Below are 13397 nucleotides of genomic sequence, written 5' to 3'. Positions count from 1 at the left end.
AATGTAAGTCTGGTCAAGGCTAGGAAACACAGGAAACACGAAGAGCTATGACATTGGATATGGAAGGGGTCCAATCAGACTGATGAATGGACTTCTTTGTAACCCGTCATGGGACTTGAGAATGGCTAAAAGATAATTCCCTCTTCCTCAACATGATCTTTGAGGCAGGGCTAGATTGTCAAAGCAGCAAAAAGACATTCAGATCACTTGAGCGCAAACTTGCCTGCTGAAAACCCTGGAAAACAAGAACTTTTCAAAGAATTTGCAGTAAACCGAAAAAGACAATGCAAAAAAGAGATCAATGCTTTCTGCATTACAGCTTCATATGAAGATAAGAATGGCTACATGGAAACTCACAAAATAAACAACCTTAGAGCAAAACAAAAGGCCCATTAAGGACTGTCTGAGATTAGTTTTTGTGCAATGAGAAAGCAGAGCCACGATGCAGCATTAGCAGCTAAGGATGTATGGGCATGCGGGGAATTCCTGACCAGCTGCCTACTTAAAAGGTTCTCTAAACCCAGTGCACACACATAAGCCACACTTGCACATGCTACCACTATTTGGTGTAGTGTCTACTGCCTGGATAGGTCTGTGCCCTACATCAGACAGAAACACTCGTTTAATTTCCCTTTTACAAACTTAACATGCATTTGATGTCGCACATGGAGACATCATTACTGCAAAGGGCATAAGATTGGCGAGTAGTGCGGTGGGGGTGAGTCACAGCAAACTTAAGAAACTGTCAGGACATCTAAATCTCCATCTGTTCACTATGTTAAACCCCCACCAATACGATCCTGGTCTATCCATCCCAAGCATCACCGCACTAATTACTGCTACAACTTGTGACGGCTTTATTGTTCATTATTAAATAAAAAACAGTAAGCAGTTTACCGCGTTTGAAAGAATCTAATGGCTGTGCTGATTATGTAATTGCGTATTTTGATGATTTCAACACGTCACAACAAAACAGTCCTTTTTGAGGGGGTCTGGTTGCTGGTCAGCGTGGCCCATGACGATTTGTAGCCCACCCTTTTAAAGGAACGACAATTTGTGAAGGTGTCACCTCAAGAGCTGATCAATCTGCATCTAAGCCAATAAGCACGCCAAAATGTCCACACTGTTCATCATAAAAGGCTGCCTCGTACATGAACTGATGAGCAAAAACGAACTGGGATGTTAGACTGACATCTAAAAATAGCCAAAGACTGACGAGTAAATCCACAGACTCATCCCTGACTCGAATACATAGTGACAGGGGAAGGGGCACACGAATGCATGGAGGCACTCGGGCTCATAATGATAATGCCATTCATGCTACAGTCAGTGCCCTCGTTTCCAACCCTGTATGGGCCTGACCTCTCACACTGCTTCGTCGCTGAAGCCCCGCTGACTCTGAGGAACACAGAGGGCACATATGCTTTGTGTCTGCACGCTACGCATTCACCGCAACCACACGAGACATTCTGTCACCACGCATTTATGTCTCCTGGTTGAAGCCAGCACCACACAGAGAGACTGTCTCAGTTAGCTGTCTGTGTGAAAGTATTTGGGTGTACTCTGTGTTGCAGAGGCCAGGTACACCGTGGACGTCTGACAGGTATGAAGTCGAGGAAAATCGCTGCCTTCTGGTGAGCCTCATCAGGAAGAGCAGGCCTCAGTTTTCAATTATTAACATGTAAGATTAGGTGAACAATCAAAATTAATTGAATGTTTCTGTCTGTGAGAAAACCTACAGGCATGTCTGTGACCTCTGGGCAATTATCTTTCATCAGACTAACAAAGGGAGGCAGATCTTAAAAACAAGCACTAGAACGTGTGAGAAAAAAGAAACCAAAACTTCTCTGGGTGGCTGTAGACTATAGCCTGACTTTGTTGGCTTCAGATTTTGCCACTTTTTGAGTAGAAACTATATTTGTCAAAACACAGAAATAGTGAGAAGTTGTGTGCATCTCCGGCCAAAGAAAAAATGCTCTATTGTATATGATTCCCAGAAGGGTAACAGGCAGTCCTGTGCCAACACTTCAGCCTCTGGTGACCTTGAGTTGTTAACAATCTTCATTAGTGAATGTGCCACTTGTCCCTTTCACCACCAAGCCATGAAATGTGAGAGAGTGACCAGTCTATTCATACAAACTCCCCTCTAGATCACAATCACAACCAGTGCCTTGTCCTAGCAGGGAACAATGCCTCAAACCAAATGAAAAAAGTAGAAAATCGAGTGAGCGTTCTGTCCCACAAGTCTGGAGAGCTGCAGGAAAACAGACCAACAACAATCCTGGTCCCCTTAAAATAAACTCGGTTGTGCAGAGCGAACTTTTGTCATATTTCAAGTGGGAGTGTGGGTGGGGACAGCTTTGCGAGTCATTCCACGCATGCCTTCCCACACTGCGTCCAATCCAAATGGCCATTGATGCCATTACTATATGCAACATGGTGTGTCCCAGCTGTTTCAGTGTGGGTTAGTCCATCTAAACATGACAACATGCCATCATCCTGATCAATTTCCTTCCACTATTTCTCATTTTCTCAAAGCTAATCAAAACACACAATCATGCATAGACGTACAGCATTACCTAGTTATAACACCATGAGTTAAATTTGAAGCAGTGTTTGTCTGCTTAAATGTGTGCAAAACAAACCTGTCTGGTGTCACTGCAACACTCCAGGGCAGAATAAATTCAAAGCAAGAAGGAATGCATCTCAGGTAAGGAGGAAGTATCTGGGCAGGTGATATGCAAGCTGCTTTTCTGCTTATGTCACCTGTCAAGTGACCTCTGCTTTAGAATCAGTAAATATAAAACCCAACTTTGAGGAACTGAGTAGTGGTGCATGGTGATTTTTACAGTTATACCCAGACTGACATCCACACAAGTCCCACTCGCAGACTCTTCAATCAGGGGTTAACACACATTTACTGACTGACACAGAGGAGGTATTCTCGGCGTACCTTTGGTAGCTCTTTGAGTTGGTTGGCATCGAGGAGAAGCTCCTCCAGGCTGCGACTGTAGCGGAATATTTCATCAGGAACCGTCTGCAAGTTGCAATGCCGCTTGTCCACCGACTCGACGTGGCGGTTGCAGCGCCACAGGGGGATACACTTCAGCATGTCCGGCCGCCGTGGGGGATTTGGTTGCCGGTGCTACAGAAATCTCCGCATCGGAGGGTGAAGCAGGGGGGAAGGTCGCAGGGGAGAGGATATTTTGCGGGTTCACTCAATGTCAAAACAGTTACTCTGTTCCCACGACGATCCCGAACAGGAGGCCGAAATCCACTTAGAGACACAAAAATAATCCGTCCAATCTGTTAGCGATATTCCCAGTTTCAGCTGAGTCGTGTTCAATGATTGTCAGGTCCGTCGTAGCGTCATCCAGTCCAGATTTACAATGAACATACACCAAATCGAGAACTCCCACTTGGCTCCAATGTTCCCTCACTTCTTGCGCTCACTTCTTCAAACAGACGGAGGAGCGTTAGCTTGTTTTGCTACCGCCACCATCCCCAGAACCGAAGCTGTGCTGCGGCTAGCTGGAAAACATGCAGCCAACAAGCCAGCTATGCAGAAACGCTGCTTTAACTGCCGTAGTCATGAGTGGCGACTGCAAACAGAACCACTTGACTTGAGTTATAAGTAAACGGCGAACACAAAACAGCTAGCACATCACACGCAGCGAGTCAGCAGAGATTAACCCGAGTACGGTAGGATGTCCTCACGGGCGAGCTAGTTGCAGTTAGCCGACATCAGCTAGTATGTGCCTTTGTGCCAAGCAGCTAACGCTGGTACAATGAAATCTATAGCAAACACCGGCAAACTGTGGGTAGAAGCAGTATTCCAAAATAGGCCGACTATAATGCCCGGTGACTCTTCCTTTAGGTCGACATTGGTGAAAAATGCCAGTGGCGTGAGCAGGAGCTTCAGCAACAGCCGCGCTTACCTCCCCTGTTGAGCCGAGGCAGGCCGGTTTGGCGTGTGGGGGGCTGGGCTAGGTCTGAGCTGGAGCACCGCCGCTTTGCGCCTCTGTAGCAGAGGCCACAAGTTGCTGTCTGGCTCCACCTAGCGGCGTTTAGCTGTTAGCTTCCAACTTTTCCAACGTTATACCAATAAATTCGTTCAATATTCCTGAAGAAATACGAATAACACTACTGCAGTTTCCATTTCTTTGAGCTAAATCTCCTGCTACACCACCCAAGCTAACTTGTTAATTACTAACTAAACAGAAATTGACTGTACCATTATGTGCAGTTTTGCAACTTGAGGGATAAATTTATAAAACCAGACCAAGATCATATCTTCCTGACTTTGATCATTCTTTAACTGTTTTGACATATTTAGCAATCATGTTTCTAATCAAGGAAATATTTACCACATACTGTAAAATTTTACATTTATGTGGTTGTAGGAACTTGTTACCACCAAAGACCGAACCATGCAAGTTTTTTCTGCAAGCAAAAACCATAACAAAGGAAGATCTCTGCTGCAAGTTCAAGTTATTATACCACAAGGTGTATTTAAAAACACTACATTAAAATTTTAAAATACTGAAGATCAACAAGTGCTTGTGTACTTTATTGTATTCAATGAAATATTTGATTCTGAAGTATGTTGACTATATTTATGTTCTACAATCAGAACAATACTTCCAAACGATTCTGCCTTCAAAACTGTTCATAAATAATTCGCTTCACACATTTTGTGGACAAACAATAACCTTTAATTGTAGAAAGAAAAGTGTTTACATGTCCCGGCAATTTCATGAAAGAAAACAAAAAGGGGCTAAACCAGGAGAACCTATATGTTGTACAAGATCGGATTACAAAATATTTTTTAAACTTGCACCAGTAGGGAGTCTTCACAGATCACAAAGCAAAAAAAAAAAAAAAGAACTAAAAAAAAATTGGACACAGAAATATTATCATGAATACCCCCTCAGTGGAGCTTTCAACATGAATATCAACAGCAATGTTTTTTTTTTTAAAAAAAGAACAAAATAAAAATATAATTACAAGTTTCAGAGGCCCATATCTTTAGCTGCAGTGACTGTGGCTGAAATGGGCGACAGGTATGGGGATGGGTGCTGGTGAACCGCTTCAGATACTTCATGCAGAGAGGTCACTGCTGTTGAAACGATCTTGGTCATACACTTCTGCGACAACTTTGCGACCCCCGAACCAGCGGTCATTGAGGGCCTGGATCGCTTTGTTCATCTCGGAGGCCATGGAAAACTCTACAAAGATTTTGACAATGATATCTGCGTCCTCCTCCTCTCCCTGCTTTTCCTGGTATATGATGACTCTGTTTACGGAGCCAAACTTCCCGCACTCCTCCGTCACCTCGCCTTCTAGGTCGTCGTCGATGTCTTCTGGTCCGACCATATTTCGAAGAACCATCACCGTGGACTGTTGGGGAGCAAAATTCAATGAGTACAAATGATTTTTTACAACAAAAAGGAGTAAATAAATGCTGCAAATCACCACAATCACGTGTCACCTCTGATTTTCTGAGCAATTTCTGCATCACCATATGTCTGGCGCTGCTGCCCGAGATGCTCATGTGCTCCTGGTCGCTCAGCATCTCCTGCCCCGTGCCGTCCAGAAGCATCTCCTCCTTCTCCTCCTTCTTCTCTTGTTGGCTGGAGCCACCAGCTTGACTAGACAGGACTGGCGGCGATGCGAGCACGGGGTTCACGAGACCAACCTGGGGAAGCACTGGTATGGGAGGACGCACCGGAGTCACACCTTTTCAGGGAAGACAGACACGTAATGAGTGATGCTGACAGTGCAACACATTGGCTAGAAGAAAATTAGTGATCAATAACCCTCTGAAACCCACTTAAAGGCATGTTTTCTTTCAACTATAATAGCCAAAATTACAATATTTATCAGACAGAAAGAGTATAAATAGAAAGAAACGGTGCATTTTCAACTTTTCGATGACTCCTGAGTTCATTTGCGGCAAAAATTTAACCAATTTTAAGCTTAAAAATCACAATTTTTAATTAACATCACTATATTCTACATGTATTTTGTAAAAACTTGCCAAATATAAGCAATTTGATTTAACCAGATTCTGCAAAAAAGATAGACTCCCTCACTCCCTTATTGTAACCGTGAAGCCATCAGTGACTCAACTGCGACTAATGGTCAAGTGGCAAAAATTGACAAGTTTCTGGCTAAACCAGTCTGAAGTGCAGGCCATGTTTACACAGAGCAGCTAGGAAACAAAACAAGAACATAACTAGTAAAATATCTATCATAAATAGTCACCATTTTCTCTAACACTGATGATATGTTGTGAAAATCAGATTTTTTTTTACATGTTGATTAACTTTTTTTGTCAATTCTATGCACAACCAAAAAAATCTACTCGTTTTTTCTTTACTATGTAATTTATTGTATTATAACTTTGACATATTGCATAGAAGACATGCTTTGATGATTTCACCTCCTTTAATGACGTGCCATGACTAATAAGATTGTAATCATCAGACAGCTGCACCAAACAAATGAGAGAAATACTGTACTGTGATCCACTGTAAAGCATTTTGTGATTCTCATCTTCCTTCAGAGATGTCAGGTTGCAACAGATGAAATATTTAATGTCCCCTTCCAATTTTAACTACCTCATCAATTCTTGGAGGAGTCTTAAGTTCAAGTAACAGGGGTGCACATTAAGTTAAACTCCTACAACTTAATGGAGGGCAATTATAAACCCAGTCTTTATTTTCTTTCTAGGTCTGTATGCTGCTTTTGTAACACTAGGCCAACAGATAACCCTTAGGTCGAGAACTGTAAGTCAAAGCAGTTGACATATTGTGTGGCTATTACTGGTTTTGTCACAGTGGGTCAAACACATCATGGTTCATTATGTAACTTTTAAGGAACACTAAAAAGCACAAGATTAAAATCCTGCCTGAAACTCAGCACTGTTTTGGTACATACCTGTGATGACCCCCGGTGCCTGGGCAGCCATAACAGCCTGAGGTATTCCCATTTGCTGACCGAGAAGTTGGGGCGCAGCTAACGCCCCCAAGACTGATGCGCCGGCTACAGCCTCCTTAAGAGAGGGGGGCCGAAGACATTAGGTAAGGGAAACACACAGAACACAGCACAAGGCAGCACAGTCAACGATCACAAAGCATGACAAAGAGTGAGCTCAACCTAAACACCTAACAAAATCCCTGACTATTCTTAGCAAGCCATAAATATATAACAGTAACATTAAAAACTTTCTAATCATAAAACATTCTACTAAGAGCACAGCTGAATAATCACTGACTATTCACACTGAAAGACAGCTGTCCATTTGTCTGCACTAAGAAAAAGCTCGTATCCTTTACATTCAATCAGTGAATGGGAGGAGCTTTATTAAATCAGATTATTTTATAAAGTACACAGTACAAAAGGAAAGACATCTTTCTTTGTATTTAGAACACAACAAACTGGATAAAAATAGATTATGGCCAAAATATTCATAATTTCAGGGCTGCTAAACTTCCACTGTGTTAAAGCTGCTACTTATTTTATATGCTCTCTACAAAACTGGCCTTCTCCCAGTCACCTTAGTAAAAAGTCTATTTCTATATTATCTGTGCTGGTGTCATATCTAGCTAGTTCTGGGTTATATTTACCTGGAAGGCCATTAAATCCCTTTGGAAGGGATTCATACTTGCCTGGGCCGTTATCTTAGCGGTGGCTGCCGCTGCAGCCACAGCTGCAGCAGGCGGCAGACCACCTGGGGTCGTGGGGGTCAGTAAGGGCATGGGCGGAGTCACTGCTTTGCCCACCCGCAGGTACTGACCCCCCAGGTCAAAGAGGTTCATAGAAGACACAGCATCCAGGGCTGACTGAGGCTTTTCATACTCTGTAGGGGAATGAAAATAGCAATTAGTAGCAGAGCGACGGCAACACAAGAGCACGAGCGAATGAGGACCCCTGAGCTCACCAATGAAGCCAAAGCCTCTGTGTCGCCCTGTGGTGGGGTCTCTGGCTAACGTGCAAGACTTGATCCTTCCAAAGGCCTCAAACACACTCTTGATGTCATCATCTGACAGGTCAGGGTGGACAGACGCCACGTAGATCCGGTTAAAGGCGCGCGCCTCCTCTGCCAGTTGGTCAATGATGGGTTGCGCCTGACCGATGTTACTTGGCCGCCCAACCTATAGCACAGATCACACCAGCAGGGCTACTGAGTAAGGGGTTTTATCGTCATCCGAGAACGCACTACCGCAAAGCTCTATGTCCCTGCAGCGCTGACTTTCGGCAGCCACCGGCTTCAGTCAAAGCCACCTGCCTCCTACAGTCATGCTGTCTTCTGACCAGTACCAATCATTACTACATTTCTTAAAGATCAGATAGAGTGCTTCTGAGATCTGAAAGAACTATAATCTAATTGCTGTCATCCTGGATATCAGGTAGAAAACACTAAAATTTTCCAGACAGGAAGAAGCATCAGGGACGAGAAATCATTTAAATAATTTTAGTACAAAAACATTAAACTGGGCACAATATTTAATTTTTCAGAGTTCTCTCAATTTTGGCAAATTTATCTGAGTGCAGAAAATAGGTTATGCTACTTATTTAACATGAATCTGACTGCTGATCAATCATAGCTCTCATTGCTTTAGTACAAAACAATGTATGTCACACCAAATATCACTTCATTTACACTTCACGTGCAATAATGCCGAATGAGGAACTACAGCTTTATTTCCAAATACATGCTCAGTGTGACCTGCTGAGCTGGTGGCTACACCGAAAGGGGAACGCATCAAATGTTTCGTGCTGTGGCTACGCACTCTGACAGCTTCCTCTCTTCCCAAAAGAACTTAGCTCCCTACGTAAGACGAGTATCTAAGTGGGACTGGGATCTGTACTACAGATGGGGCGGCCAAGCAACACCAACCAGGCGCAGCCCATCATCAGCACACCAAGGAAACAGAGCGACGTCACGTGCCGCTGGGCATCCAGCTGGAATTGGTCACTAAAACAAGTCTTGATGACATCATGGAAGCACAACACAGACAGACAGCAGGCAAAACACACAGTCACACACACACACACACACAACGCACCTGGAAACAGACAAACAAACAGAGAAAGAATTTAGTGTTTTTACATACTTTAACACAATGAAAAAACACTTGAGCAATTTCACAACTCATTTAAGCAATAACTGAGAAGTCAATTGAAAAAAATGTTAATCAAATGATGTCAAAAAGAAGACATGGCTATTAAAAAAAGGATATTAAATTGCTCCATCTGTTCTTAAGACCTACTCATATGTCCAGACAATTTACCTTAATGTTCCGGCCTCCCAACATGACCGAGTTCATCTGCTCCAGAGCCAGCTGTGCAGCCTCTGGCACATCATACTCCACAAAGGCAAACCCCTGCACAGTCAGACAACATTCAAGAATAACAGAACATTTGTAAGCATTAAATACTTGGGTAGCCTCCTTTCTAATCTGTAACTCGATCTTAATCCAACACTGACATGATACCAACCTTGTGCTTCATTGTAACCGAATCCCAAGACATGTCAATGCTCTTGATTGGGCCGAACGGGGCAAAGGCCTGTCTGATGGTGTCCTCACCAAGCTCATAGTATATGGAGCCCACATACACCCGACACATGATCGCTAGTGCACGTTGCCGCTGAGCTGCCACCTGCCAACCGGGGAAAACAACACATAATAAGCATTAGAGAGTAAAAGAAAGGTAGATATATACAAACACACACACACACAGATAATAAATGTGTATTTTGTACTGTGCTTGCTTTCCCCAAGAAATGCTAGAGGCCAAGTTTGGGGGTCTGGACAGGTAAATAGGGTAATAATGGGATACTGTATCAATGGACAGAACTTTGTGGAGGAAAAAAAATACTAACATATAAAACTGTTGAAAACACTGATGTCATCAGTGATAATTACAATATGGCCTCTATTCTGTTACTATTGAACAGACATATGGAGGAAAACACACTGAAGTGATTGACATGCACAGCCCTCACAAATATTTGGCTTCAGTAACTGACCTGTAGTCCAGGGATGCAAGTAAGGTAACAAAAGTAATCGTGGAGTTCAAACGAAATCCATACAAAGTCTTGATGAAAGCATTTCAAACATTCTTCTCAAGTCTAAAGGTGAGGGATGGTTTAATCACCGAAAGTTGCTGTGTTTTACTGATGCCTTTAAGTCAGTCTGCTTCTGCTAGTTCTACTGTATCACCAACAAAAAGGAACAGTTTCCTAATTCATAACATGGGGGGGAGATGACTTGTTCATTCACAGAAAAAAACTTGACTTTGAGATGGCCAAAAAGATCCCTGTCCCAACAGTTCTCTCATTTTGGTCCATTAAAGGGATTGCTATCCCTCTTTTGTCCCATGCCAAGAGTTTTCTGTTTCTTAAAAGGAGCAAATGCATATTTTTCAAAGAGACGTGACTTTTCTCACATTTAAAAACCCCTTAGAAAATCCTTTACAAGCCTGTGAACAGCTAAAAAGCCTTTTTGCTATCTTCTTATTAAAAATACTAAAGCAAATTTTCCCATTGCAACTCAAGAAAATGTGAAAAAAGTGTTTCGACAGTTAACGACAGTCATTCATTCCACACGGGATTGCAGATATGGTCGCAGGTACGCTAGCTGTAGAAAGTCATGTTTTCTTACAAAATATGCATTCTTTGGTTAGATAAAAAGGCAGGGATTGTTGCCAACGCAACCAGTAAAAGAAGGGTAACAGTCCTTTTCCATTGGGAATGCGCACAGAAAAAAAATTTAATAATCTATTGACCGATTGTAAAGGTGAGAGAGGATCTCCAAAGCCCATTGTCACTGCTGCCATCTGAAAGACAGTAAAGATGAAAAAAGTGCTGAAAAGTAGGTTAGATATCCCTTAGCTTTGCTTTTTCAAAAAGGTCATTGCTTTGCTAGATAGACAAAAGCGGTTAGGCTAACACCATAATCAGACCCTCCCTCTAAACAAAATACAGTTTGAGGATCTACCTCCCCTGTCTAAATTACAAATCACCACACAGCAATAAACATAACCAAGTCCCCTTTAAAAGTGCAAAGCATTTAACATGATAACCAAAGCCTTCACGACGATCTTCTCCATCTGAAAAAAAGCAGAGGCAAAAGCAAGGGCACATGGTCTACACGTGTTCTTTCTCTCAGCACGTGGAAGAAGGGAGTAAGACTTCCAAAACAGCTAATCCAAAACCGACGTCTGAAACTAAAGAGGACTGAAATACTGAAGCATGAAAAGGCTAAGATATTCTGTCTAGAATCAAGACTCACTGGTGGCACGTGCATTAAAAACACTTTTTTGTCTGGCAGAGTACCAAACAGTTTTACACATCTCACCTGCAAGTTGGTGAGCTGTTGTTGCTGATGGGCAATGGTCTGCTTCACCAACACACTCTTAATGCTTTGTTCCATGGCATACTTCTTTGCCTGGAAAAGGAAAACAAGTACATTTGATTTAAGCCTCTGAAATTAATGCACATTTGATAAAACATCTTCGCTACAACAGTCTTTGTATCAGTACTAAGATACGCATGCAAGAATTTTACATTACTTGAGTATATTCATGTGTGTGCACACCATGGCAATATTTTGGGAGTAAGGCTTATGAATTTTTTATGAAACGTATTAGCTTCAGGTAGAATTCGGAAAATATCATTTTTAACATGGGGAAATATTGCTATGTTTATTGACCTATTTCTCCCTCCCCATTACCTTGCTTTTTTACTTTCCATCTTTGTAATGGGCATGCATACAAGCAAACACCTGAATAAACACAGTATAATATCCACACATGGCCAAGTAAGGGCTTTAACCAGGAATGATTAGGTATCTTCAATTCACTACTCCAATTATAGAAGCAAGGTTTCTTGTATACAGGACATTTAGGAGCTCTTGCAGAAAGCTCACTGCAACCCAGTTACTTAAGCTGATGTAAAAATGGGCTCATTTATTTTTGACATTCAATCAAATGCTGTATGATTTTCCTACCCTCTGAAGTGCCTCCTGCTGCTCTGGGGTGAGAGGCGGCAGGCCAAGCTTGGAGCCTGTGCTCTGTCCATTCTCCATCGTCAGAGCTGCACCTCCCTGCAAATCAGAAATAAGCATTTTTATGCAAAAACCGAGAAACAAGAATGTGGAGCATTAACACCTGCCTTTATATATCTTTAACTACATTTTCCCAGTAAAAACAATCCTGCATTGCAAGCAGCAGTCACCACAGGTTATCATTAAATATGCCACCATATACAGGACATAGACCCGGATTCAAACCAGGTGGTACCGGACGAACTCCTTACCTACGCAACCCGCTAATCGCTGGGTCCACCAGACTGAGGCAGGAAAGCCCCCAAGGGGAAGAGCACTGATGGGGAAGCTTTAACAATTCAACAAATTCTAGGGGAAATAAAAAATGCCTTCAGACTAACAATAAAATTAACAGGCAGCTAGCATCATTTTACATTGAAACCTGCACGTAGCCTGCCTGTCGTTCCGCAGATGTTACTCGGCTAACGTTAGCGTGCTGCGCATGAATGCTAACGACCGTTCTCACCCTCGCATACGTTAGCTTGGTAAAGTAGCAGTAACGGACTAAGGTTAAGCCGTAGTCGATTAAATGTTAAGCCAAAGTCGATCTGTGACTTACCTACACTCTATCTTTGCAACATCTCGATAACCTTAATTGTGCAATCGCTACTAGAAGCACGAAATAATTAGCGAGGCCTGGTTTCTATTCAGCTAACAATAACGTTGCCTACGGTGCTAGCTCATATTAGCTAATGTTAGCCATTCATTACTATGGCGCGGGAAGTAAGCTGCATTTTCCCCACTGAGAAACAGTTGTTTTACAAATTACTTGTTCCACATTAATTCTATCAGGCATCGCCTATTAACTACGCAACGAACACTATAGCTAGAAAAAGTTATTGTGTCTTTTTATCAAGGAATTTATTTACCGCAGTCTCCGTAACCGCCATGAAGCACACCTTCTTGGAGAGGCCCACTCACTGCAACCCTCGCGAGATTTCCTAACTTTCAATAGCAGTTATCGCGATAGAAAACTTTCTCGCGATGATAAAATTTTGAACGCGATCCTTTATCATTATGTCATGATTAAACATTATATATAATTAGGAATTTATCTAATTTCTCTGATGACGTTTTTTGTTAGTTTTTACATTGAATTAAATTTGTGTTAGATTTATATTTTCACTTGAAAAGTTTAGTTTCCAATCGAATTATTTTAAATGTATATTTTCAATATAATTGATTCATTTGTATATTTTTAAAATAACATACAGTGTTAGATTTATACTTTCACTACCAATTTTTTGTTTGCATATATTTTATAAAATGAAATACTGAACA

At 42.1% G+C, this 13397-nt stretch overlaps 2 protein-coding genes across 21 annotated transcripts in view; both read right to left on the bottom strand.

Annotated features, from left to right (window-relative positions):
• scrib (scribble planar cell polarity protein) overlaps positions 1-3996 on the bottom strand; it is a 76232-nt gene extending 72236 nt beyond the window's left edge. For 15 of the 16 annotated variants that reach the window (XM_051940784.1, XM_051940788.1, XM_022199363.2 and 12 more), the window contains exon 1: positions 2954-3995. In XM_051940784.1, coding sequence (XP_051796744.1) covers positions 2954-3112 — 159 coding nt within the window. In that variant the 5' untranslated portion in view covers positions 3113-3995. Of the gene's footprint in view, positions 1-2953 lie in introns of all 16 variants that reach the window. The other variant, XM_022199366.2, reaches the window with a different exon arrangement.
• Positions 3997-4692: 696 nt separating this feature from the next.
• On the bottom strand, positions 4693-13096 carry LOC110954708 (poly(U)-binding-splicing factor PUF60). Of its 5 annotated transcripts, XM_022199370.2 has the most exons (12): positions 12986-13091; positions 12329-12425; positions 12021-12116; positions 11370-11459; positions 10798-10848; positions 9508-9669; positions 9300-9392; positions 7946-8159; positions 7632-7864; positions 6943-7057; positions 5492-5739; positions 4693-5400 (listed from the first exon to the last, which is right to left on the bottom strand). In XM_022199370.2, exons 3-12 carry the CDS (start codon positions 12096-12098, stop codon positions 5101-5103), a joined length of 1584 nt encoding a protein of 527 aa, XP_022055062.1. In that variant the 5' UTR covers positions 12099-12116; positions 12329-12425; positions 12986-13091; the 3' UTR covers positions 4693-5100. The 5 variants fall into 5 exon arrangements, with proteins under 5 accessions (XP_022055062.1, XP_022055060.1, XP_022055063.1 ...); XM_022199368.2 differs by lacking the exon at positions 12329-12425 and having other exon boundaries at positions 12986-13096; XM_022199371.2 differs by lacking the exon at positions 12329-12425 and having other exon boundaries at positions 7674-7864; positions 12986-13096.
• Positions 13097-13397: the final 301 nt, after the last annotated feature.

This window comes from Acanthochromis polyacanthus, chromosome 20 (assembly GCF_021347895.1).
Source record: "Acanthochromis polyacanthus isolate Apoly-LR-REF ecotype Palm Island chromosome 20, KAUST_Apoly_ChrSc, whole genome shotgun sequence".
NCBI lineage: Eukaryota > Metazoa > Chordata > Actinopteri > Pomacentridae > Acanthochromis > Acanthochromis polyacanthus.
Note: the sequence above shows the minus strand (reverse complement) of the source record. Positions and strands in the feature narration are given on the sequence as shown.